This window comes from Mytilus edulis, chromosome 7 (assembly GCF_963676685.1).
Source record: "Mytilus edulis chromosome 7, xbMytEdul2.2, whole genome shotgun sequence".
In the NCBI taxonomy this organism is placed as follows: Eukaryota; Metazoa; Mollusca; class Bivalvia; order Mytilida; family Mytilidae; genus Mytilus; species Mytilus edulis.
Window position 1 is genome coordinate 49,246,452 of NC_092350.1, and position 27,070 is coordinate 49,273,521.

Sequence of the window (27,070 nt, forward strand, 5' to 3'; positions counted from 1 at the left end):
ATATATATAAATATATAAGTCACAACACAATTTATTACATACTTGTTGGTATGGACTATGTAACACCATGGCGTGGTTTAACATTCGACGTCGACGTTATCATTATCCTTATTCTATTCGATAGTTTTAGAGGTAAGTTACATTTCTAATTTCTAAGTGGAATGTCTCATGATTTAAACAGTGTTAATTACTACATTTGTTATCAATATAAAATTGAGGAGATATGGTATGCTTATCAATGATACAACTTTCCCCAAACTTAAATGTAGTGGATGTAAGCAATCATAGGTAACAGTAATGAATTAAACAATGAGAAAAAAAACCAAACCGTTTAGTAGTCTATACTTTAAAAGGCTGCGATATGAAACTTCAGAAACAATTCAATTGAGAAAAACTAACGGCCTTATTTATTACAAAACAATTTACGAAAACCAAATATGACAGGCATGAACCAGTTACAACCACTTAATTACAGGCTCTTAACTTGGGACAAAGCAATCAAGAATGTATGAGCGCTCAACCCTCCCCATAACCTGCGACAATGGTCTTACAGCACAATATATTAACTAACTACACAAATGTATAAGCTTAGTTCAAAAGACCGATACAAAGCAGAAAAAAAACATCAAACCAAAAACACAGACAGGTAGGGTATTTATCCATCCCTCATTCTTAACAACAACAAAATACGCATAGTAAAGATTTGAGAGTACTTGCAGTTACTGACTGAAATATGAATGATCCTTCTCAACAGTTGATACCGTTCTCACATTTCAAATAATACACAATATTAATCGTTCATATAAGAAACTTACATTGAAACAGAAATAATCTTCCAAATGGCCTCAATGAATTTATATAAATATATATGTTATCGTATAGAACCTGTTCCTTCTGTGACTACATTCCAACGGGCTTATCAATTTCCAAATACATTTTGCCTAAGACGTTGATTAATACATGCATATAATAGTGAAAGAAATAATTAAGTGAAATTTATATTGATTATCATAATAACTATGTCTCACTCAATTAAAGACAATTTTTAGAATACTTGAACTTGCCAAATCGTTTCTTTGTGAGAATCTGTACCTACATATTTCAAATAATATTTACTAAATGGGCAATTTAATTTGGTATATGCACTAAGCTGAAACTTAAATATAATTCAACTTGGGGGGAAAAGACTGACACTGCAAGACCAATTTAGTGAAAAAACTAAAATGTTACAACAAAGATGATAGATTGATTGGTTAATTGATTATGGTTTAACGCCAGACTCATCACTTTTGTGCTGTTTTGTGGTGGTCAGTCTTTCGCAGCGCCCGTAAAGATGAGAGAAAGCTATGTTTGAACGAGAGAAGATCTTCTATTTTTGTTTGATATCCAACATATTCACGTACCGAACTACAAAGATAATGAAGCGAAGCTGAAAGCAAGCAATAATACAAAAAATGACAATAAACAGGCGAAAAGTATTCTTGATAAAAAAAATCCAAAGAGCTGAAACTTTTTCTTGACCAAATTTGTTAAAAAAATAACAAACATTAAGATTAATGTATTTTTATTATATGTTCACGTTATAAAACATATTGTAATAAGAATCATTAGATATATTTTGTTTGCCTACATACATATTTTTATTAAATGTTGCATGATGAATGCTTGCCATTGAATGTATTACATGTCAGGAAGCACTTGTCAATGAGCTTTTTTAAAAGTGTTTTTGTTGTCATTTTAAGATTTTCCCATTAAGTGCATTTATAATTGAGCATTAGTGTAACAAAAAGGGCATTATGGATAGAAAAGAAATGGGATCTGTAAATAATGTACTTTGTTTAGCTTTGTCCGTCTTAGTTTTCATTTTTGATCCAGTGAATAAACTGAATTGTAAGTTTGATGTTTTCAATTCGTTTTTACACGTATGTTCTGCATACACTAGATTATATACGTTCAGACAACAACAAATAAGTAAAAGTGGTCATTCTTCAAATAGCAATCTTTGATTTAGGTAACGTTACCTAGGTTTCACTTGACACATTTTTACTACAATATATCATTTGAGAAGAAATTCATTAAATGGTGTTTTCTTTCTTTTTTAAGTATAAACCATTTTTTAATGACTATAACATTATCTTATAATACAAGCACCAACATTTCTGGTTTGGTATATGGTAATAGTTTGACGGTAACATCTTGTTTCTTTAGATCACCCCTTTAAACCCCGATTAACTAACAATAGATACACACAAATTATACAATTAAAGTAAACAGGAAAGACTCTTAACTCATGCAGATATTGATGATTAAAAAGGCATTATGATATGGCATTTCAATTGGTCTTGTTGAGGTCTTGCGTTGACTGTGATTCATATCAGAAAGACAAATAATTTGCCATAAGAGGTACCCATTTCTGATAGATAAACCACGAACTAGGCGGATTACTTCATCTCAAATACCAAAATAATGTTTAAAGAAGTGATTCCTTTGCATGTCTAATTAGTGTATCTTTATAAGTTTAAATAAAACGGAATCGAAACAAAAATAGTTACATGAAGGTCAAAAACTGTTGTATTAAATAGGTTACTTTTTTGATAAAATTGTGCGGAATGTAGTAAACATAGAATAAAATACCAATCTGTAAACAAAGATTAAATGTCGACAAAAATAACAAAACATATCGTAGACCCCGTTTACACCACAAAATAATTGAATCGATCTTAAAAGGACCAGTTTGCGTTTACATTGCCCACGCAAGATCGATCGCGATAGATCATATTTAATCCAGTGCGTTTACACTACAACATAAAAAGAACCTGTCTGACCTTTATTTTTTTGTATCTAAATATAACAATCACCCGAAAAAAGATCGATTGCGATCGACCTAAGCGTTTACACCAAAAAAGATCGATTCAAATAACATCGATCTTTTTAAAACCACCTCTAGAGGTAGACTGTTTTTAAGTCCGATTGAAGATAGATCTTACACTGGTGTAAACGGGGTCTTAGACTTCCAAAGAAGGCGTTTTTAGAATATCTGTTGTGTTTTGAAATATATACACAGTGATGACTGATGTACCCATATTTTGATAAAAGTATTTTATGTATTATGTCTGTTTTGTTCACGCATCGTTGTAAATGTAACGGAATTTAATGCGACTGTCATACAAGTGAGAGGTTTAGCGCTATAAACCCAGATTCAATCCACCATTTTCCTACATTTGAAAATGCCTGTACCAAGTCAGAAATATGACAGGTTGTTGTCCATTCGTGTGATGTGTTTTGTCATTTGATTTTGTCATTTTATTAGAGACTTTCCGATTGAATTTTCCTGGGAGTTCAGTATTTTTGTGATTTTACTATTTTTTTAAAAGTCATTACACAAAAGAACCAACCCTGGTATAGTTAAACACTTACTAGACTCTGACATAACACGAATGTTAAATTCTAAATATCATTTCAGTTAATAAGACGAATTGTTGGTTTCATTTGTAGGTGAAAATGTTCACACATCCTTAACGAAGACAAAATATACTTGGTCTCAAGCCAGGAATAAATGTTCACTGATAGGAAATGAACATACAAATATAACTATTCCAACGTTAAACTCTGACCTTATATGGACTGGTGATAGTGCCAGATATCTCCCATGGGTAGAATATTTAGGTAAATATGTTTATAGCTAAAACAAAAAAATGAAAAGGGACAGTATAACATGTATAAGTGTCAAGTTTACTGTTAACCATAGTCACAAATGTTCCATTTTATTGTGAAATGGATGTCAAATTATCCTTAATTTGCAGATTAAAAGCAAAGTGTAGATAACAAGGGGATTTTACAAATTCAAAGACGATAACTGCAAAGGACAACGCCATGGATAAATTGAACATATTGAACATAACCGGTATCAAAGACTTCGGCAACTCAGGTGACCCGGAAAGGGCATCGGTTTCTGTTTAAATAACACCCGTCGTATTTCTTCTATATAAAAAAATGATTAGCAAGCGTATCTAGTGATCAGTCGTAACAACAAAGATGAAATAAAGTTAGAAAAATTACCTTTAGGAAAGGAAACGTTGCCCCGCATTTCAAAATATTTGGTATGGATATTATCATGTGAAATACTCATGTCAAGGTCTGAAGAGGTCATCGGTCACTTTTAATGTTTGCTTTCGTAAAATTGAGTACATACATATGAATTCGAAAATAATGTGTTTATGTAGACACATCACTAACTATTCAAAGACAATGTATCATCCACATATATGTGTATATTGCTGAAAATATACATTTTTTCGTTGGGATTAAAAAATACATTTATTCCAACACACATTATATAATTTAACTGTATTATAGTATATATGGTTGTCTTCAATTTCTTTTTCTGTTTTTGCTTAAGTCTTTAGCGAAAGCCATATTTCACTTTTTAGCAATTGGAGAACAGTAAATTACAAAAAAAAACAGACTAACCTACTTTTCTTTCTCTTTTCGTAAGGATGTTTTGGATTAAAAGAAGAACGACAATTGATAATAGATAAAACACATGTGGAATCAGGAAAACAATTGAAAGAGTGTTTGTTACATTGCAAACAATCAAGTTTTATTGGCTTGCAGGTAGAGTTTGTTTTACCCAACATTAATAGTAAATCTGTTTATACGACTAATCTTATTTGTATTCCCACTTTTCTACAGCTTAAAACACACACATGTTTTTGTTTATAGATAAAACACCGAATGATTACAAAAAGAACACATATTGCAACAAGACATTTTACCGATAAAAAGAAATGTTAACATAACTATTTTATTACTTTACTTATAAAACAGATATGGTTCGCTCCTTTTAACCAATTCATATAGTAAAAAGGTAATGAAGAAAATACGTTTAAAAGTTGTACTTTCCAGTACGTAGTACGTTTGTGAAATAAGGACCATCTGAATATTGCAAAATGTACGAATACAAAATCTTTTACGATAAAGGATTCAAAGGCCGTACAGTCAAACATATGACTTTATCCGGACAAATTATTCCGACACAAGGCCAGTAATCTGATGACTTATTTTTTTGAGTATTGCGAGCTTGATATAAACAGAAAAAAGGAAATTTTATTTTACAAAAAAATATTTTATTCGTGCCCCCAGATCGTTAGATGTTTGTCTGTCATTGTCTTTTTAATCAAAGCCGATTTTTTTATAATAAGTTTATTCATATATTAATTTTATAACTCATATAAGTTACAGATACACACCATTCAAACATGCGTTCATTCATCAGGTTTATAAATATAAATCACATTCAAATCTTGTCTTTAGCCATATGTGTTCCAAGATTTTATTCAAATAGAATAACTGGCATATGGAAGCTTTATACAAATAACAGTCATTTATATGTGAAAAACATTACACCGGAGGGCTCTTTAATCTTTACTCAGTAAAATTAAACAATTATAATACAAGTAAAAAGTACAATGCTGCCGTAGTAAAATGCATATCTTCTTGTGTAATATAAAAAAAATACACGTCAAATGTATAAGAAAAAATATCCAGGTATTCTAAAATATCAATCGCCATTGTATCATTTAAAACTCAGTCTATTTTTTAATGACTTTCATAGTATCATTTTCTACTTGTTGCATCATTTTAATATACTATACCCTCATTTGTTGTATGCAATTTTAAATTCTTTAAGCAATCAAACTGTGTGTGTCTGCACTTTTTGGAATTGACAAGTGAGTTCCTTGAAACCCCATGTAACGCATTTTCAACAAGATGTCAGGAAGACCAGACCGCTTTCTGTGGAACGATAGAGTCGAGATATATTTCAGAGGTCTTTTCAATATATCAAAAAGGTACAACATGTTCAATCTCAAAGTCGATTACAGACTATAGTTTTACATATTTTAGTTGGAAATATGGCGATGACATGCGAACTTGCAGATTATAGATTATGCTATCACAGAAAGAGAAATAAAAACACCCAATAACGTCATGGACGTAGTGGTTATTCTCTCTTTCAGTTGCATCGGGTTATTTTGTAAAGACTGATGGCAATTTTTTTACACTGTAAAATGGAAGAGAAAACCTTTTAATTTGACAAACGTTAATAGAGCCCAGGTGGTCGTGTGGTCTAGCGTGGGACGGCTGCAGTGCAGGCGATTTGGTGTCACGATATCACAGTAGCATGGGTTCGAATCCCGGCGAGGGAAGAACAAAAAATTTGCGAAAGCAAATTTACAGATCTAACATTGTTGGGTTGATGTTTAGACGAGTTGTATATATATATTTATATATATAAGTACGTCTGAGTCAGTGACAACTCTATAACAGATGTATCCATCGGATCGCCATCAATGATGGTGATACATGGCTGTGTACATAATGTATATACAACTCGTCTAAACATCAACCCAACAATGTTAGATCTGTAAATTTGCTTTCGCAAATTTTTGGTTCTTCCCTCGCCGGGATTCGAGAAATATATATATATATATATATTAAATGACTGAATAAATAGTCAACGATAAATCTTACGGAGCGATGGATCATAAAAACGATTCAGTACACTACAAAATATAATATATAACAAGTCTAAAAGGGTACAACATCACCAAAAACACAATAAAACGAACAATATGTTAGATATTTCAGATAACAGATATCCTTCCTCGGTAATTGCACGATGACAAATGAATCATGTCAATTCAAATTAAGAATCTATCAAAATCTTGAAATTTATCCAATTTGAGCGAACGCTGGAACAATTTTTTAAATTTCCAACTACAAAGATATGCCAAAATAAAAATAGTTATTAACGATGTGAACTGGCACAACTTTAAATTCCCAAAGGTGGTGACAGTTGAGATGTTAAACAACTGAGTGGAAACACAGTCCCAATAAACAGTCCTGACAGATCTAAGCTGGTAAAATATTTAAACTATGACAACGGTAGAGAAATTGCAACAGAGACTGCGTTTTTAAACATCCCAAACATATAGTAATTAGATGATAAGAAAAATGAGTAATAAATTTTTATTAAGGTTAAGTAATAGAACGTGGCTGCGTATTTACACATCCCTGTCAACTGTAATTAAAACTAGTATAATTCAAAAATTCCTGAAAAGTGTAAGAGTCCAGTACGGAAGCCGGAGTTACTGGACACAAGTGATGGCAGGAAATTAGTGATGGTAGGGAAAATGAGTGACTCTTCTATGTTTTTTCGTTAATGCCCTCTGGGGAAACTGTCCTGAGCTTTCTTATTCACAAACTTTCCCGAGCAAGTCTGTCGGCATTTGACCAGTCCTCGTTATGATCTATGATGGTGATGGTAATTTTTTTAAGATCAGCTTGGGCGTGCCTATGTGATCTTAAATGGCGACTTACGGGGAGGTCGGGCTTGCAGGTGTAGTCACTACGATGACCATTCATGCGTTTGTTGAATGGCTGTTCTGTCTCGCCAACACACTGCATGCCACATCGACACTGAAGAGTGTATACAACATTCTTGGTTTTGCAAGTTACATTACAAAATATTGTGTACACAGACCCAGTGGAGTGGCAAGTAAATGTTTGAGTATTCAGTATTTGTTGGCAAGTCAGACATCGTTTGTTACCACATGACTTGCACCATCCTGTAGTTGAACAGCTTTTATTAGGCGAGACGGCAGCTTTCACAAATAAGTCTTTTAGACTTGTTGGTCTCCGAAAAGCTAAGACAGGAGGATCGGGAAAGATTTTGGATAATTTTGGGTGATTGGCAATACTTTACCAATTGACACGGATCAAACGTGAAAGGTTAGTAAAGGCGGGATTGTATGTTAAAACAAATGGAACTATTTTGCCGCGCCTCTTCTTTTTGTACTGTAACAGGTCATTGCGGCTGTTATTGTTAGCACGCGCAAACCCCTTATCTATGTCCAATTTCTTATAGCCTCGTTTGATTAAAAATCCGCGAAGTTCCTGTAACCGCTGAGTGACAGCCTCCTCAGAGGAGCAAATCCGCTTTACTCTGAGAGCTTGACTGTACAGGATACTTTTTGTACAGTGTTTGGGGTGACAGCTTTGGGGAGAAAGGTACTGATGTTTATCTGTAGGTTTACAGTAGAGGTCTGTTGATATGAGACCGTCCTTTATAGATGTAGTTGTGTCTAAGAAAGATATCTTAGAGTCGGAAATTTAATTGACTGGTGGGCGTTGTTTGCATGTCTGATAAAAGCATCCAATTTTTGTTGGGATTCAATCCATTTCATGTCAACATCATCGATGAAATGGAACCAAGACAAAGGTTTGGATAAAGATGTTGAAATAATTTGTTTCTCTAATTTGCCAATGAAAATATAAGCGTAAGACGGTGCCATTTTCGTCCCCATCGCTGTTCCGTTTATTTGAAGGTAATTCTCACCATTAAAGGTAAAATTGTTGCATTTCAGGACCAGAGGAAGCAGCTGGACTAAACATTCGGTAGGTGGTTCTAAAGTGTTGCTCGAGTCCCATATTTCCCTACACGATTGTATTCCGTCATCATGAGGTATGTTGGTAGACAATGAGGTGACATCTAAAGTGACAAGGAGGGTTTCCGGAGGAAGAGGGTTCATGGATTCCACTTTGCGAAGATAATCTGTAGTGTCTTGAATGTAAGAAGGAAGATTTTCTACATGAGATCTTAAATGAAAGTCTACAAAGTCCGAGATTTTCTCAGTCGGGTGGCCGTTGGCGGATACAATGGGTCTACCAGGGTTGTTAACCTTGTGGGTTTTAGGAAGAATATACAATTGACCAGGCTTGGCGTTTTCTGGTTTTAAATATCCAATTGTATCCTCATCTATGTGACCGTCATTGTGCATGGTTTGTAACGCAGGATTAATTTTGGAACTAAACTCGGAAGTAGAGTCATGGTCAAGTTTCTTATAAAATCTCTCATCAGAGATCTGACGCTCTGCTGCCGCGATGTAGTTGGCTTTGTCCATTATCACAACGGCACTTCCCTTGTCTGCTGGTTTTATAACAATATCATCTCGGTTTCACAGCGATTGTATGGCTTTTTTCTCGTCAGAAGCGGTGTTATAAAACGATGAGTACCTATTGCTGGCTAGATGAACAACATCTGATTTGATTTTGTCAATAACATCTTCCAGTGTAGCAGATTTGCTGGGCTTTGGAATCCATGAACTCTTCTCTTTAAAATGCGGAATTATGATTTCGTCCTCCGAGTTGGACGTGGCTGTGTCTTCCTCATTATCCTCCTCTTTATCCTTGTTACCAAAGTATTCTTTAATTCTGAGGGTTCTGGCAAAGTTATTAAGGTCATCCTCCAGTTTCATATTATCTATGTAACTAGGAGTAGGGCAAAAATTTAAACCTTTAGATAAGACTTTAGTTTCATCCTCAGTTACTCAAACATTTACTTGCCACTCCACTGGGTCTGTGTACACAATATTTTGTAATGTAACTTGCAAAATCAAGAATGTTGTATACATTCTTCAGTGTCGATGTGGCATGCAGTATGATGGCGAGACAGAACAGCAATTCAACAAACGCATGAATGGTCATCGTAGTGACTACACCTGCAAGCCCGACCTCCCCGTAAGTCGTCATTTAAAATCACATGGGCACGCCCAAGCTGATCTTAAAAAACTTACCATCACCATCATAGATCCCAACGAGGACTGGTCAAAGGCAGACAGACTTGCTCAGGAAAGTTTTTGGATAAGAAAGCTCAGGACAGTTTCCCCAGAGGGCATTAACGAAAAAACATAGAAGAGTCACTCATTTTCCCTACCATCACTAATATCCTGCCATCACTTCGTGTCCAGTAACTCCGGCTTCCGTACTGGACTCTTACACTTTTCAGGAATTTTTGAATTTTACTAGTTTTAATTACAGTTGGCAGGGATGTGTAAATACGCAGCCACGTTCTATTACTTAATAACATTGAGAATGGAAATGGGGAATGTGTCAAAGAGACAACAACCCGACCAAATAAAAAAACAACAGCAGAGGGTCACCAACAGGTCTTCAATGTAGCGAGAAATGCTCGCACCCGGAGGCGTTCTTCAGCTGGCCCCTAAACAAATATATACTAGTCCAGTGAAAATGAACGCCATACTAATTTCCAAATTGTACACAAAAAACTAAAATTAAAATAATACAAGACTAACAAAGGCCAGAGGCTCCTGAATTGGGACAGGCGCAAAAATGCGGCGGGGTTAAACATGTTTGTGAGATCTCAACCCTCCCCCTATACCTCTAACCAATGTAGAAAGTAAACGCATAACAATACGCACCTTAAAATTCAGTTCAAGAGAAGTCCGAGTCTGATGTCAGAATATGTAACCAAAGAAAATAAACAAAATGACAATAATACATAAATAACAACAGACTACTAGCAGTTAACTGACATGCCAGCTCCAGACTTCAATTAAACTGACTGAAAGATTATGATTTCATCATGTGAACATCAGGCACAATCCTTCCCGTTAGGGGTTTAGTATCATACCATCATAACATATATGAGAAGAACATAACCCGTGTCATGCCAACAACTGTTTAAAGAATAAATGTGTTTAGCTCCGATTCAAAGACCTTATCAGTGACTTTAACCTTAGTAAAAATTTATTACTCATTTTTCTTATCATCTAATTACTATATTTTTGGGATGTTTAAAAACGCAGTCTCTGTTGCAATTGCTCTACCGTTGTCATATTTTAAATATTATACCAGCTTAGATCTGTCAGGACTGTTTATTAGGACTGTATTTCCACGCAGTTGTTTAACATCTCAACTGTCACCACCATTGGGAATTTAGAGTTGTGCCAGTTCACATCGTTAATAACTATTTTTATTTTGGCATATCTTTGTAGTCTTTGCGCCGTGTTTGGAAAGGAGTAAGTTCGGTAAGGGTCATATTTGGCCCCAATTATAAAGTTCAATACTACAAGATAAAAAATGTTTTTAGTTGACCTAAATACATGTGAGAAAGTGTTATAGAACAATTTCTGTCATAGTTTTATTCTAAGGCCTTGAATTTTACATCCGAGTTAGGTCAAAATAAGGGATTTTGGTGAAATATGACAAAATCGGCAGGATTTCAGCCAAATTTATGATCAGGAAACATAAAGCGCAGCCGTCGACAACCTTAATATTCAAGCTAGACATGTAAAATGTCTTTACAAACATTCTTGTCAAAGATCTTTTTTGTCGACGTATGCGCTCTATGTTTCCTGTCCAAATATTCAATGGAAATTTACCCATTTTCCTTGTTTTTTCGTGGAAAATCAAAATGAGTACTATTTGTGACGTCATGAATAATACACAGGAACGTAATTTTGCAACAAAAAGACTTATTTTCTATGTTGTCACTATATTAGCTATTATTGTATAGCAATATAATATTTCCCACAGAACGTAACCAAAAGTTAGCGTGCAATAAATTCTAATATTGCACTAGTGCAATAAATCTTCAAAATTCATGACGTCATCAACGTTTAAATCTTAGTTTAAACCAAGTTTTACTTTAAAATATTATATTGCTATACAATAAAATGATTTCAATTTTTTTACTGATGAGTTTCACTAAGCTATTTTTTATTTTATAAATGACATTTTAAGGCTAATAAAATATGCCTTCTAATCATAAGCTTATTTTAGTAACAACTTATATGAAGTCTTTCCGGTACTTGACGTTTGTTTAAGGAATTCATTTCCCTATATCATGTGAGATGTGTGTTCCCGTCATAAAGTAGGTGTTTTCTACAATATTTGTCATTCTCCTTTTATTGTTATTTATAGTAACCCATTTCCGATTAATGTAAAAAAAAATGTTGAATAGAAGATCCAGGAAGTTAAAAGTAAGAGTCGGAAAATGTATCAAACCTTTTTCTGGCAAGTTAATCAAGAAGTGACAATATTCCTGTTCTAAAGCTAGGTCAGTTATGTTATACGGCAAGAACATGAGTATTGTATAGGTTATTGACATGAAGATATTAACAATCAGCCAATCAAACTACTTTGATATTTTTTAGTTATTAAATAGATAAAAGGTAACACATGCAGCTACTTAATAAAAATTAAAATCACAAAAATACGGAACTCCGTACTGACATGACCGTGTATTTTTTTTCCAAAATTCGAGGCATAAGTCTAAAAATAAGGCGAAGGAAGCCGTGTCTGTTTTTTTTTTTTTTTAATTTCTAGTTTTTGTGATATATTAATGGAACCTCTAATCAGAAAAGTTTGGATTGTTAATTGAAAGAACATCATCAATATATCTGAAAGTGAAATTAAATGACCTTGCTTCTTTGATCTTCTTGTTTTTGACAAGTGTCTTAAGGAAATACGATTTATATGAAAATAAGAAGGTGACAAGAAGAGTCGATCAGTTTATTCTCATTGTTGAAAACCTTCAATTTCAAAATTTTAAAATCATTTATTTTTCAACATTGCGGAATCTGTGATCACAAGATCACCTACTGGACGTTAAAACATAATATTATCGTATTATTTTATAGAATCCGAAGCTATGTGAGAGGTGTTATTATGATTTATATTTTTCGTATGGATGATATCGGAGTTAATCATCAATTAGAAAACTTATTCCACGTCCACTTGTATATTTGTCCATCTGATGAGTTAAGCCATTTTCAATTGATTTTTATAGTTCGTTCTTATGTTGTACTGTTATACCACTGTCCAAGGTTAGGGGAGGGTTGGGATCCCGTTAACATGTTTAACCCCGCCACATTATTTATGTATGTGCCTGTCCCAAGTCAAGAGCCTGTAATTCAGTGGTTGTCGTTTGTTTATGTGTTACATATTTGTTTTTCGTTCTTTTTTTACATAAATAAGGCAGTTAGTTTTCTCGTTTGAATTGTTTTACATTGTCTTATCGGGGCCTTTTATAGCTGACTATGCGGTATGGGCTTTGCTCATTGTTGTAGGACGTACGATGAACTATAATAGTTGTTAATGTCTGTGTCATTTTGGTCTTTTGTGGATAGTTGTCTCATTGGCAATAATACCACATCTTCTTTTTTATATTATTAATTGTATTTAAAATACATTATGTTCTATTTGTGGCATAAAAACTTAAAACGCATATCTATGGGAAACAGGTCGCCAGACGAGTGCAGTGGTCACCGTTTTGTAGTATTCTAACAAAAAACAACTGGTTTTAAATCACTTTGCAAACACACTCGCATGCTCCCTAATCATTTATGTAGTATGAGGAAGGCGCTACCTTAAATGCCAGCTTTATACAATGTACATATTTATGATATACCTATAAGCTGTATTGCTAACTGTTAAATAAATACTAAGACAATGTCCTATATATATTGATTGTTTGTTGGTTGTTTAACTTCCAGTGCAAATATTTTATGCATGTTCAGAACGAATGTCTCAGGCTACATTAACATATTGTTTATGTCTAAAATAAAATTATAATTTCAGATGGAAAATGTTTAGGGAACGATCATTGAACTTGAAAAGGCAGGAGGGGTTATGGTATTTTTCCTAAAAAAATATCCTGATTCCCAAATTGATGAATAAAAAATCTGTTCAAGCAGAGGACAAAAAAAATATTTTGAATCCAGACCTTCACCAAAATTGATTTTATCTTTCAGATATGCAAAATAAATTTAACTTTTATATATCTAAAACATTTAAAACTTCCCAAACCACACAGATAAGTCTGTAAACAGTAGTTTTTTAGGTGATACTGGCCATATTTGCCAATTTGTTATGATAAACCTTAATACTAGTGTTAAATTTTGACTAAACAATTTCAATTGATAGCGCTGAAAGGCTTCGGTGAAAAAAATCTGACTCGAATAAAAAAACAGTTGTATTCCTGATCGATCATCTTCAGTTTGTGAGTCTCATGTATTCAGAGTCAGTTTTATGTCATTTCTTGAATATATATTTTTTTGTTACATGTAAATGATGTACCTTACTTTTCAAGTTTTTATATGACAGCAGAATAAAATTGAGAATGGAAATGGGAAATACAAGCATGTCAAAAATTTGCTTTCAAGTAATGCTTAATCATGTCATAGTTGTTTTCGAGAAGACACATTTGGTTTCCACACAATAACTTGAGTATAAGTGAATGGATCTCTATGAAATTTTACTAGAAGGATCAATACACAAAAGGAAGATTAGAATTGATTTTTTGGTTATGGTAAAACATATTTGGGTTGGTTTTTTTCAAACTTTTGGGTTTTTCTTCCAAAATTTAACTTAATTACATTGATTTTACTGGTCTAGTATATATAGATAGATGCAACAAATACTGATTTGGCAGGAGATGCAAACAAAATAGGGTGTTTTGAATATTTTATCTGTAATTGGTGCATTTTTCCTATGATATGTACTTCTTGATAATGACGTGAGTATCATGATAAAGAAAATATATTTGGTAAGTATATATATATTCACAATTGACATGCGCCAGTGCGCTGCAAAAGGATATTCTTTCCCTTTAATTACCAAAATTGGCATTTATTGCACATGTTTTTTTCTCTCACAGAAACACATGAGTTATTTGGTAAATAAAACACTTGTCATTGTTTGAAACTTTCAGTGATAAAAATTTAGTTTAGCCTGTTTGAATGTTTCACTTATTGTGTGAAAATTTTAACAGAAACTGTACAAAACACTTGATAAAATTGCATTATCTGCAGATTTATTGATAACTTTCCTCACTATATATTCACAAGGACATATACCTAACATATTGTCCATGCTATTCTGATCTGAGTATTTATTCATACAAACATGTATACTGGCATGACTTGTGCTGTTCCAAGTTGTCTTCTTTTTCTGTTTCTTGAGAAGTATTTGTTTAACCTGTTCAGTCACTACAAAGTGTTACAATTCTTATTTAGACGCAACACATAAATAGTGATCAAAAAGGTGAGAGAGACTAAGCTAGAAAAAAAAATAAAATGTACACATTTTCAATATTTTTGTAGGACTAACTATCATATGAAATTAAGGAGTTAAAGACTTCTGCTAAATAGAAATATTTGAGTTCACCTGATACATGTTTTCAAATTAGTCCATATTGAAGTTTGAAGGGTCCAAAATTAAAATATGTTTGATTTCAACTGACATAAAAACTTTGGTGTTTTTTATATGCTAAATATACATCTGTGGTCGTATCAGGTTGTGCTTGGAGAAGGATTTTATTGCCTTTAGTTTTGTACTTTTTTTGTTTTGGTCATGAAAATAAATTTGTAGTTCTGTTGTGAAGTTGCTAACATGAGAAAACCCAAATTGCACCTATATTATCAGTTTTTTTCACCAACTTTTCTATGTACCAGGCAAAAGTTTATTCTTTGCTTATTTTGTAGACTATCCTTGTTTACAATATAGTTACACCAATTTAATTTTGAGTCCATGTAGAGTCATAGAAAAATGGGTTTGAAATGACCTCCAAACAATCCATGACACTGTAATGAGGTCAGTACCCAAATTCCATACATCATTACATGTATGGGTAATTTCAAATCCTTAAAACTGGAATATAAACAGATGTTTTGTTTTATTTCTTAAAATATTTCAAACAATTTGACATTATTCCATGCTTCAACTATTATTTTTTGAAGAAAAGGATGCTGGAAACAAATTTAATTTGCTCATTTTAGAAAGATGATAATTATAATTATAACTTAACATGGTGAAAAAAAAAACTTGTATGATTTCTGTAGGTGTTTTTTTTTTTTGCTGAATAGGTGCAATTTGGTAACCGAGTGTAATTTTGGTACTGTGATGTTATATACATGTATTAACCATAAGTGTATTGCTAAATAGGTTGAAATGTGAACCTGGTAGTAATATAGTGATAAAGTACTTGGTAGAGTGAAAATGTTATGGTCAGGTTTAAACTGATGCATAAAATATATACTACTCAGACTCAAGTCTCCTTTTATGATTAAACTTAGAGAGAGAGAAAACAAAACAGTTTCCTTCTCCTGGGACTTATAAGGTAGATACATGTATCTGATATGTGACATAATCAATAAAAAGATGTGTTTAGAGTTTGCCAAAGGAAGTACAGAATTAAAAGATTGTGAATCATTTGAATATTTTTGTTTTGTTTTAAAGTTGTGATTTAGTCTGTTGGCTACCATAGGCGGATCCAAAGGAGGGGGGGGCTTTTTCGTGGGTGAAAATTTGTTGATTATGAAGCGTGTGCCCCCTTATGAAAAGATCTGGATTCGCCATTGGCTACATGAATAACCGTGATCATATTCAACAGTATAACCAACGTCATTATCACTGTTCCTTGATGTGTGGAATTATGTGGCAGATTCAACATAAGTAGTCTTGGTCAATCAGTGCACCGGAGTTTACCCTGCATGCCGCATGGTCATAATTAGTCAAAATTATTATGACGTCTGGCAAGGCTATTTTTTTTTCTGGGACGCCTTCCTACAACGTCGTAGGAAGGCGTCCCAGAAAAAAAATAAAATAGCCTTGCCAGACGTCATAATTATTTGGACTAGGTCATAATAAAAAAAAAAGAAATGTATTGCTTGCAGATGGCTGGAAGGAACTTTTACGCTAAATATGTTATCGTTAATTATGATTTTGTGACTTTTAAATGAAGTACCTGTGATTATGCAAGTAGTTTGTTTTGACCTCACTGATAATGGAAAGTTGAAGCAGACGAATGATGACGTCAGATGTTGTTGTCCTAACTTCGGTAATTTCCGTGGTACAATAAAATTTAAATAAGCTACACAAGTTACCAAAATTTCTGAATTCTTGTTTTTGTAAACAAATAAAAATTCATGTCGTATTTAACATCGAAATTATTCCGATCTGTCCCGTTTTTTCAAGCTCGCGTTGAAACGTTAAATTCGGCCGCCATTAAAAAAAATAATCGTACGAGATTTAACGAGAGTGACGAAACTTTTCAGATGGGTCGTGTAGAGAGAGTTATCGTTCTTTATTCCAAAACGATGCTTCGCAAGCTCGTGCAATATAAAATTCTACTCGGGACAATATTCCCCAATATTCATGCAATAACCCTATATTATTCATTGTGATATTGGTCAATTAATTCAAATTTGAAATTTAGCCTAAAAAAGGGGGCCAATTTAGGCCCTTATCGAACCTACTCCTTTTAAAAATTGTTCCAGCGTTCGCTCAAATTGTATAAATTTCAAGATTTTGATAGATTCTTAATTTGAATTGACATGATTCATTTGTCATCGTGCAATTACCGAGGAAGGATATCTGTTATTCGAAATATCTAACATATTGTTCGTTTTATTGTGTTTTTGGTGATGTTGAACCCTTTTAGACTTGTTATATATATATATATTACTAGACAAAAACTTTATTCTTCTATTATTTAAAAGACTATAAATAAATCCTTTATTATTTTTGTATTATAATATTCCGAGGACGAAAAATGCACATTTGAATCTTATTTTCAACACACGATACCATTTAATTGTTATGAAATTTGTATTATTTTTAAAAATAATTTTTTGTCGGATAATAGCAGAGTAAGGAATTTTACCACGATAACTATGACTTATCATGATTAACATTTATACGTAAAACGATTTGCCATTAGTTTCGGTCGTACATATTCATTTTAGAATCATTGCAGGAAGTATCAATGTGATTACATTTGATTGATTTTTTTTTTAAATTAGAGTTGTTAACTTTTAATTATAGTCAAACTATTTGGTTTTTTGGGGTTTTTTTTTAAATACATGTATCGATGCATATAAAAAGATAACTTCATAATTTTCGTGTGTCTGATCTGATTCTAATTCATCAGGAACAATTTTCCGAAACACCTAAAGTCATTTGTGTATAGAAACGCAAACACGTAAAGAGCTATATTACACAGTGATCTAAAAAAATCAAACTTTCCCAAAGGAGTTAGAACCTTAGTTCCTTCATTGATTTATTTCTCAAAGAAGAATGTTTTTAAAAATTTATTATAAGTCATGTCAGTACTGGAGCACTGATTACTATGTGGGTGAAACCTTCATTGATTAAAGTCCAACAGCCGTTTTAGCGAGTGCTTTTCATGGTTAACTGTGTATTATATTGGTAATGATTATTTTTCTTCCTGTTAAACGAGAAATTTGAATGCTATTTGTAAAACGGCTTTGAAATGCATGGTATTTATTAGCAATCATTCCGTTTTTCTCATTGGACAGTGAATGTAACTGAAAGAGTTGATGATGGAAATTGCTTAGCGGTTGACAATAACAATGATTCTTTTAACTATATAGCACTAAACTGTTCAACGACAGCTTTTCAGATTTGTATAAAAGGTGAGTAGGAACAAGACTAACTAATACTAATGTGATACCATATCAATAAAGACATATGCATCATAGTAAGTTACTATCTATTTTATAATAATCAATTAAAGACTGAGATAATCATGTCCATTTTTAAAGTCAAGAAAAACTACCAAAACAAAATCGTCTTCTTTTGGCAAGAGATTCTAAAGAATGAAGCGTATGGTTCTTACGGTAAATGAATCCTAATTATCCTCAGTCGCCTCGGACTCCGGCATTCCAATGTAATCTTTCGAAAGTGGTGGATTTAACTGTACATAACGAACACTTTTAATGTTTCTTAATATATCCATCAGAAACACTTATTTCTGAATTTTGTGTCATCAACGCTCTTCAACTTTGTACTATATTTGACCTTTGTAACTTTTCGATTCGAGCGTAACTACTGAGTTTATTGTAGACGAAGCGTGCTTCTGGCGTACAAAATTTTAATCGTAGTATCTATGATGAGTTTCATTAAAAAGACTGATGAAATTCAGGATTATACAAGGCAATTTTCTATAAAAGTAAAACAACAAAAATACTGTACTTCAAGAAAATTTCAAAACGGAAAGTTCCTTTGCAATTGGCGAAATCAAAAGCTCAAACACATCAAACGAATGGAAAACAACTGTCATATTCCTGATTTGGAACAGGTATTTCCTCATGTAGAATATGCTGGATTAAATCTGGTTGAAAGCTAGCTAAACCGCTCACTTGTATGAAAGTGGCATCAAATTCCATTATATGTTTTATTATTCAAACGAACGTTATGACGGGGTGCACAAAGTTGACGGCAACTGTTAAATGCGTTTTAAAAAGCAGATTTATACAACCGTGTTAAACAGATAATTTAAATAGGAAGTATTTTTTATGATAAACTGATAAAAGCTAACCATTCAAAATCCAAATAATTAAAAAGGTTATCAAAATTAAATATACAAAGTATGAAACGAACATGGAAAAAACGGCAAAATTATGTGAAACTTTGTAACATTAAATAACCATAAAATCGATTTTTTTGACCTGAATTTGAACAAATTAAATTTTGTTGTTGGAATATACAAGTATCCGCCCTCGCCCACTCTGTGTTTTTGTTATATTGATTTCTATGTGTATCCATCTGATGAGGTAGGCAGTTTTCAGCTGAATCCTATGGCTTGTTTTTAGGTTGTACTGTTACACCACTGTCCCAAGTTAGGGTGAAGGTTAGGATCCCGCTAATATGTTAAAACCCGCCACATACTGTATGTTTGTGTCTATCCCAAATCAGGAGCCTGTAATTCAGTCGTTTATTGATGTCTAACATATTTGTTTTTCTTTCATTTATTGGACATACATTAGGCTGTTAGTTTTTCCGTTTGAATTGTTTCACATTTTTCCTGTCGGGCCCATTTATAGATGACTATGCGGTATGATCTTTGATCATTGTTGAAAGCCATACGGTGACCTATAGTTGTTAATTTCTGTGTCATTCGGACACTGGTGGAGAGTTGTCTAATTGACAATTATACCACATCTTCTTTTTTATATATATTAGGTAAAATTTCAAAAATAGAGATACACCAGACAACGTTGTGTTATTATCTCAGTCACTATGAAAACAAACAAATATGTCAACAGAGATAACAAAATAGTATATAAACAAAGCACATACGCAAAAATGAAACACTAGAATACAAAAAAAATACAAAATGCTAAATGCGAAACAAAAGACACAAATACCTTCCCAAATGGGTTAAGGCTGTGTTGTTTTTCATAGAACTTAGAACCAAAAGACTAAATGGATCTATGAATAGTCATGCTATTTTAAAGACCCATATGTTTCTAAGCACATGCCTTACCTAGACGACAAATTCCCCCAAATTTTATTTTTGGTATTTGTTAATCGCAATATACAGAATGTTTGGTAAAGGAAATAGGCATTGATAATTCATTATGAAACCAAACATATACTTCCACGATACTTACCAAAGACGAAAGCATGATAAATCATAGGTGTGTGTTATGATTCTTTGGAATTTCAATCAAAGACTTGAAACTTGATCTTCCTTTATTAGTACTGTATTACTCCAGTTACGTGAGTGTTCGTATTGCTCGGAGAAAAACGCTCAGATCCAGTGGTGGAAAAAAATCATTAATATACTAGTACCAGGCTTACCAATGGAGAGAATTTTAAAACAAATACTTAACATATTACATGTACATGTACTAGACAGTAGATAAGGGAGATAGCTAAGGCGGTTAAATGATGTTATTGTCTTGGCATAGCAACGGAATAAGGTGACGTCACAGGTATATTTCAGTAAACAAAAAATCAAATGTATATAACGGGCGTTCTAAAGTTTATTGTACGCCTCAGAACGAATAAAATTACACTGGAAGAAAATATATAAGTGAAAAATGCGACTAAACAAATAATCATTGAACTATATTATATTAATAATATTATTAAAATTGGTAAAACGGAACAGCCAAAACAGTATCTTTTCAATAGGGCTTTCACGGTTAACAAAATTACCGAATTTGTACAATTAGAATCGAAATAATTCATGTCAGCCGTAGATTTGTTTTCATATAATAATGGGTTGGCTATTTATATTTTTATTTCACCCCTCGCTAACGCTCAGGGTAAAATAATCGAATATAGATGCCTAATGAAAAAATATCTACGGCTGCCATGAACTATTTCGTAAACATCGTTCACATATATTGTCAAACATAAATTGGACAGTATCATGTCTTTGCATATGTAAGAACAATTACTTTTAGATTTGTCTGAATATAGAAATATCGGTTATTTTGCAATGGATGATTCAAGGCGAACAAAGCTCATTGACATTATTTAACCAAGTTTATTTTCCTCAAATTAAATAAAGATTAGAAATAAATTAGATATAGTGTTTCTCAGTCTGCAAAAGAACTTATCAAGTCCAAAAATAATGCCTACCTATACTTTTATAACACTATTGTCATACTGAACTTTAATGGTTCTTATTGCACTTTAAAAAAAATATTAGTACACCTCCTAGATGATAACATGTGACGTGATTTTGAAAATGATGCATGACGATATGTTATTCAGACGCAGTTGTTTTCTTTTACATGTTCGTTTGTTGGTATTTGTTTGTGATTAATATTATTCGATCGTGGTATTTGTTTGTGATTAATATTATTCGATCGTGTTATATACCTCAAACTTCTAGTATATGACTATGAGGACGAATGACAAGAATAAAATATTCAAAATAATTATAGCGGATGACGTGAGTAAGCTTCTGTTTCTCGTTAATGGGTAAATTACTCGATTGTCTCCGAAAATATGCAAGAGACTTGATATGGCATATGTTATTATTAACTATCTACGAGATGGGGCTCACATAGAGATATATATTTACTCATATCTATATGCAGGCCTATTGCAAAAAGACTTCAAAAACTGATTTTACGATATTATTATAAGTATGTAATTAGAAAAAGAACTGATATACAAACTAGACAACATAACAGTCATTTGTTTAATTATCTTCTTTTTAAAAAAAATAAGATTTACTATATTTCACAGATAGTGTATCATCGAACAAATTTTACCAGCAAAATACATCAATTGGAACATGGATTGATTCTTTTAAGTTGTGCCAAAAATCATACATGCTAGCACGTTACAGTTTGGTATATAATAAACCTCAGTTTTCAGCAACGGGAACATACTGGTTATCTAATACACGAAAATGGATTCAAGGCACTTGTAGGTGTATTATTTCGACTATCTATAGATATCAGAATACAATGATTATAAGAAATGTTCGCTTTTTATCTTTAAATTGGGGATAAGAATATTGCCCTTCATTGGTGTTTGTGCGAGGATTCAAAGTAAGAATATGGTTCGATAGTGATCTTATTTAGTCCATAGTTATTTGATAGAATTTTAGAATAACATTTCTGTTTGAATTGATACAATATGTGGGATATTCGTCGATGATACAGCATGTCTGTTACTTTTTATGTTGGACCCTTCGAACGAGATAGTCAGATGCGTATTGTTAACTTGAAGTTAATGATACAAAGAGTTTTCATACCGCCAAATCCAATCCGATATATGAAATGTTCAATTCTGAATTATGAATCTTCGAGTAAATATCCGTAATAGAACATCACATACCATTACAATAGCAATACATTTATAATTCCTTTAGCAGGAATATACCAACATGTGTATATGATTTTAAAAGAAGTACAAAAGATACCAGAGGAACATTCAAACTCAAAAATCAGAAATAAACTGACAAAGTAGGCTAAAAAAGAAAACGATCTACAGACAAACATAAGTACACAAAACACAACATAGAAAAATAAAGACGAAGCTACACGAACCCCAACATAACTACGAGTGATCTTAATGCTACTAAAAGGTAGCAAATCCTGCTCCACATGAGACTCTTCAATTCAATTCGAGTACAGCTTTGTATTTTTCAACATCGACAGCCACAATTAGCCTCTTGTGACAATAGTTGTATAGTGATGTAATCCATGAGGTAAACGTCTTCACATATAATCCAAACTAGTATTTATTAAATTAACTTTAATCGAAACGAAACAGGATAAGCCCGCTTAAAGCAGTTGAAATGAATCAGAAACAGCAATAAGCTACTTAAGCAGAAGCCAACAGATATTTTGTGGAACCTGATAAATAAGCTAATCACCTAAGTGTTCAGTAATATACTTCGAGAATTAGTGATTATTAGCATCATAAAGCTAGAATATGTGTCATTGTATAGTAGCAAAACAAAAGGAAACTAATATAAATATTTGGTTTTTTTTTATTTCACACACAAAAAAAACTCTTCATAAATAAAAATTTTAAATTCCTCCTTTTCATGAAACCTGCCATGATTTTTTGTGACAAAACAAAGCGTATTTAAGAAAACTCGCGAAACAAAGAGACTAATATTATCATAGCAATTGAATTGTGTTTTTACACACACGGTCCTTTTTATTTAAATAGATTTAATAACATTTTAATCATTGACGCAATTTTTTTCTAATAAGAAAATCCAGTATACATAATTCATTCGCTCATTTTTATCAACATTACGATACGTCCTTTGCATTTTGTTTCCATATATGTAAATTGTATGTATCTGTTCAGAAATAGTGGTAAAGTAGTGTACTCAACGTTTGAGTTGAATGCTACCCATTCACTTTATTTTTATTAAATAGAAATTTCTATAAAGAATATACATCATTTCTAATGATTTCATAATTAGCTACAAATCCTGAGTTCTGTATCGCTGCCAGAATCAAAGAAGATGGAAGTCTTAAAAGATTTCCACTAAGATGTGAAAGGAAACTTCCTGGTCTGTGTGTAAGTCGTGAATGGACGTCGGCTTATGTCCCGTCAGAAAATACTTTTTCAACAGCTATAACTGAGGCAACACAATATCTGCATGCAACAAATGGATATAAAAGGACGCCGTCAGATGACCAAGCACCAATTGATGGTAAATATGTTTGAATTTAATTATTTAAACGGTGCAATGTAAAATTAAAGCGCAATATAAATACTAAATTGTATTGTCATTCGATCGTCGAATACGTTCTCCGAAACTATGCTTTATACTTTGACCATAATGACTTACTTGGAAATAGCTTGAACCCTTATATATCAATGCGTCACTGATGAGTCTTATGTAGACGAAACGCGCGTCTGGCGTACTAAATTATAATCCTGGTACCTTTGATAACTATTATATATCTTAAAACTATAAAGTCTATCACACACACACACACACACTCACACACACATTATGTGCTTTGGTATCTTTATTAAGCTTATTTTGTGTTGTAGAAGTCCTTCTTATATCCGTGATTGCTGCAACAGGTTTTATAATACTAGTGGCAACTGTGATAGTTATCATCTGCATAAGGTTTGTTATTTTATAATCAGTATCTTATTTCTGCATTTCCCCTTGATCAATAAAAAGGTATCTCTGAGAGCTGTAGAGGGATGAGCCTTTCAAACATATTTGATCATTATCATATCTCATTTGAAGATAACTTTTAGTTAATAAATATAAACATAATGTTATTGCAGTAGTATGAATATTTATTGAAAAATTAAATAGAAAACTGCTTAACTCTAAGGAAACTTCAAAATGGAACTCTCCTTATCAAATGGAAAATCAAAGGCCAAAACAAAGTAAACGAATGAAAATCAACTATCATATTCCTGACTTTGTACAGGTATATTCATATGTTATATGTAGAAAATGGTTTATTGAAATATTGTCACAAATCAGTTAATATATTTTCTAATTTAGACGAACTTCAACGAGAACTGAACAGCAACCGACACTTGTTTCACAAAATGAAGTGGTTTACGAGAATGAGTCTAACAACTTGAACAGAAATCAAACAGTTAACGACACAATTGATCACATGCACTATCAAAGTTTAAATCAGAATCGGAATCAAATCGATAGCAATTACGATATCTTGCACAATGCTGAAGTTGATGTCACAAGTGACAGACAGCCACAGCGTGATATTAATAAAACTGCAGAACAAAGAAAAATGGAGGCGGATTATCAAGAAATAGAAGATGTTTCGATTTAAAAAAAAAAACCATGTTGATAGTGCTTTAAATAACTCAATGACGTAGCTCATTAACTTTAACGCTGCATTGTTTTTCATTGGAATGGAGTGTAATATTTAAGAAATAATTCATGGGGGCTCGAATATATCGTGATTTTACCACGGGTTGGCCCTTTATGACAAATATTTTACCCTGAGCGATAGCAAAACTTGAATTTAATGAATTGTCTAAACCTGACTCAGTGCTGATCAAATTTGTTTTACGATTTCATTTTCCTGCTTTTGAAATATTATGTTGCTTATAGATAATGTAAAAGATTTACCAACCGATAAAGGACTTATTTCACTGTCTATCAGACAAACAGAGGTGATTTTTTTTTCAAAAACAATTGAATCAAAGACGTTTAAACATCGTTGCGTAATCGATACGACAGACTATAGATATTGCCTACCACATAAAATTCACCAGGACATTGGTATATTTGGGCAGTACTTTCAAATGATAAAGCGCACAAATATTGTCGAGAATTGCTAATACATACGATGAAACTCAATACAACCTACATTATTGTGACGTATATAATGATTCAGTGTATTAACAATATACGAAAATCCTTGCACACTTGAATCGCATTGCAGTAATGTGTTAGCAATTAAAGAACTCACTAATATCCTGACCCTTTTTAAAAATCGTGTGATACTTTTCAAATTTCATTTCGTTCGTGTCAATCATCAACTAATGTTATACTAAAATCTACTGACATTTGTTGTAATACATTTTGGTTAATTTGACATTGATATCAGATTCTTGTTAGTTTCTGTTTGGTTTTTGTTTTTTGTTTTGTTTTTCTGTAAGGTGGTTAGACGTTTGATTTTCGTCTGCTTCTTTGACGTGTACCCTGCATCTGTTATAATCAAAATATGGAGGTAGAAGAGAAAATAATCAATTAGATCATAAAAATAATATAAGATAACTTTCTGAGGACTCCCAAAATATAGTTGGTATTGAGCAAAATGACTTGAATTTCTGAAACGCCCAAATAATAATGATATATTAGAAGTACGACAAATCGGGATTAAGAAAAAAATCTTAAAGCAGGAGTGTCGAATAAATGTATGACGCATGTTGTACTTTTCTTGGAAAGACAAACAACATGATAGTTATTGTTCTTAAGAGACTCTTACATTAACACTTTACGACAGAAAATAAATTATCCAAATTTCTTTTTTCAATTTCGATAAAGTATCCTTGTTATATAAAACCTGTTCGTTCCGCCAACATCAAGATAAAGACGTTTTTTGATACATGTCATTAATTGAGTAAAATAAATGATAAAGTGATTTAAAAAGTCATGTGATACTCAAAGTAGCTTTGTCTCACTAATTTGAGGCAGAAATCTTTCTAAAAATAGTTTAGTTCGCACAATCTATGGCTGGATATTTTGAAAGGAATCTACAAATTATTATGTTCAACTTGGTATATGCACTAGCTTTAACATGAAATATTTTAACTTACAATATAAAGACATTATAAACACTGCGCGTATATGTTACAAACACAGATTTATTAATGAATAATCAAGCAAAGATGAAAAAAACAAAAAACATCTATGGACATGGAATATTTTATAAAAATTGACCTTTTTAAACTTATATCCACCAAATACATATATACATTGATAATGAAGAGAATACGGTTGTTATAACACAAAATGTAAAAAACAAAACAGCCAGGAAGTATTCTTGTTCATCAAACACCTACGTTACAAATTCGTTTCAATCATTACAAATATTCTATGGCTTTAATGATTATGATATTTTCAAGTTATATTTGATGTAAGGAAACACGTGATTTTTTTTAGATTTTTTTATCACTTGTAATGTATATGTATGTTCTACGACTTCCTCGTTCAATTTGTTCAAAATAATTTTTGAATGTGATTAAAATAGTATAGAAAAGTCCTCTTTGAATAGAAAAGAAATGGAAATTATGAATCAGCTCCTTTGTTTACCTTTGTTGGTCTTAATTTTTGATTCAGTGATTAATGTAAAAGGTAAGTGAGTTTCTTTCATTTTTTACATGGAGTTAAAACATTATATATTCATTTGTTAGAATTTCCCACATGTACTAGATTATTTGTAATTGGTTCAATAAGCAACTAACGAAG

At 32.4% G+C, this 27,070-nt stretch overlaps 2 protein-coding genes across 2 annotated transcripts in view; both read left to right on the forward strand.

The window, feature by feature from the left end:
• On the forward strand, nt 1–25,266 carry LOC139481689 (uncharacterized). Its single transcript, XM_071265153.1, has 9 exons — nt 1–132; nt 3,496–3,666; nt 4,496–4,614; nt 5,690–5,849; nt 18,183–18,299; nt 21,874–22,056; nt 23,576–23,809; nt 24,157–24,235; nt 24,629–25,266. Exons 1-9 carry the CDS (start codon nt 51–53, stop codon nt 24,921–24,923), a joined length of 1,440 nt encoding a protein of 479 aa, XP_071121254.1. The 5' UTR covers nt 1–50; the 3' UTR covers nt 24,924–25,266.
• A 1,476-nt stretch (nt 25,267–26,742) lies between these two features.
• Nucleotides 26,743–27,070, forward strand: part of LOC139481688 (uncharacterized) — a 39,397-nt gene continuing 39,069 nt past the window's right edge. Inside the window, exon 1 of the mRNA XM_071265152.1 lies at nt 26,743–26,956. Within this exon, the coding sequence (XP_071121253.1) occupies nt 26,884–26,956 (73 nt within the window). The 5' untranslated portion in view covers nt 26,743–26,883. The remainder of the gene's footprint in view (nt 26,957–27,070) is intronic.

Bases quoted from the DNA above. Each gene is read 5' to 3' on its own strand.
- LOC139481689 (XM_071265153.1), top strand. From the start codon at position 51: ATGGACTATGTAACACCATGGCGTGGTTTAACATTCGACGTCGACGTT. The intron at 133-3,495 runs GTAAGTTACATT...TTTCATTTGTAG, and splicing joins TCTATTCGATAGTTTTAGAG to GTGAAAATGTTCACACATCC. The intron at 24,236-24,628 runs GTTTGTTATTTT...TTTCTAATTTAG, and splicing joins ATAGTTATCATCTGCATAAG to ACGAACTTCAACGAGAACTG.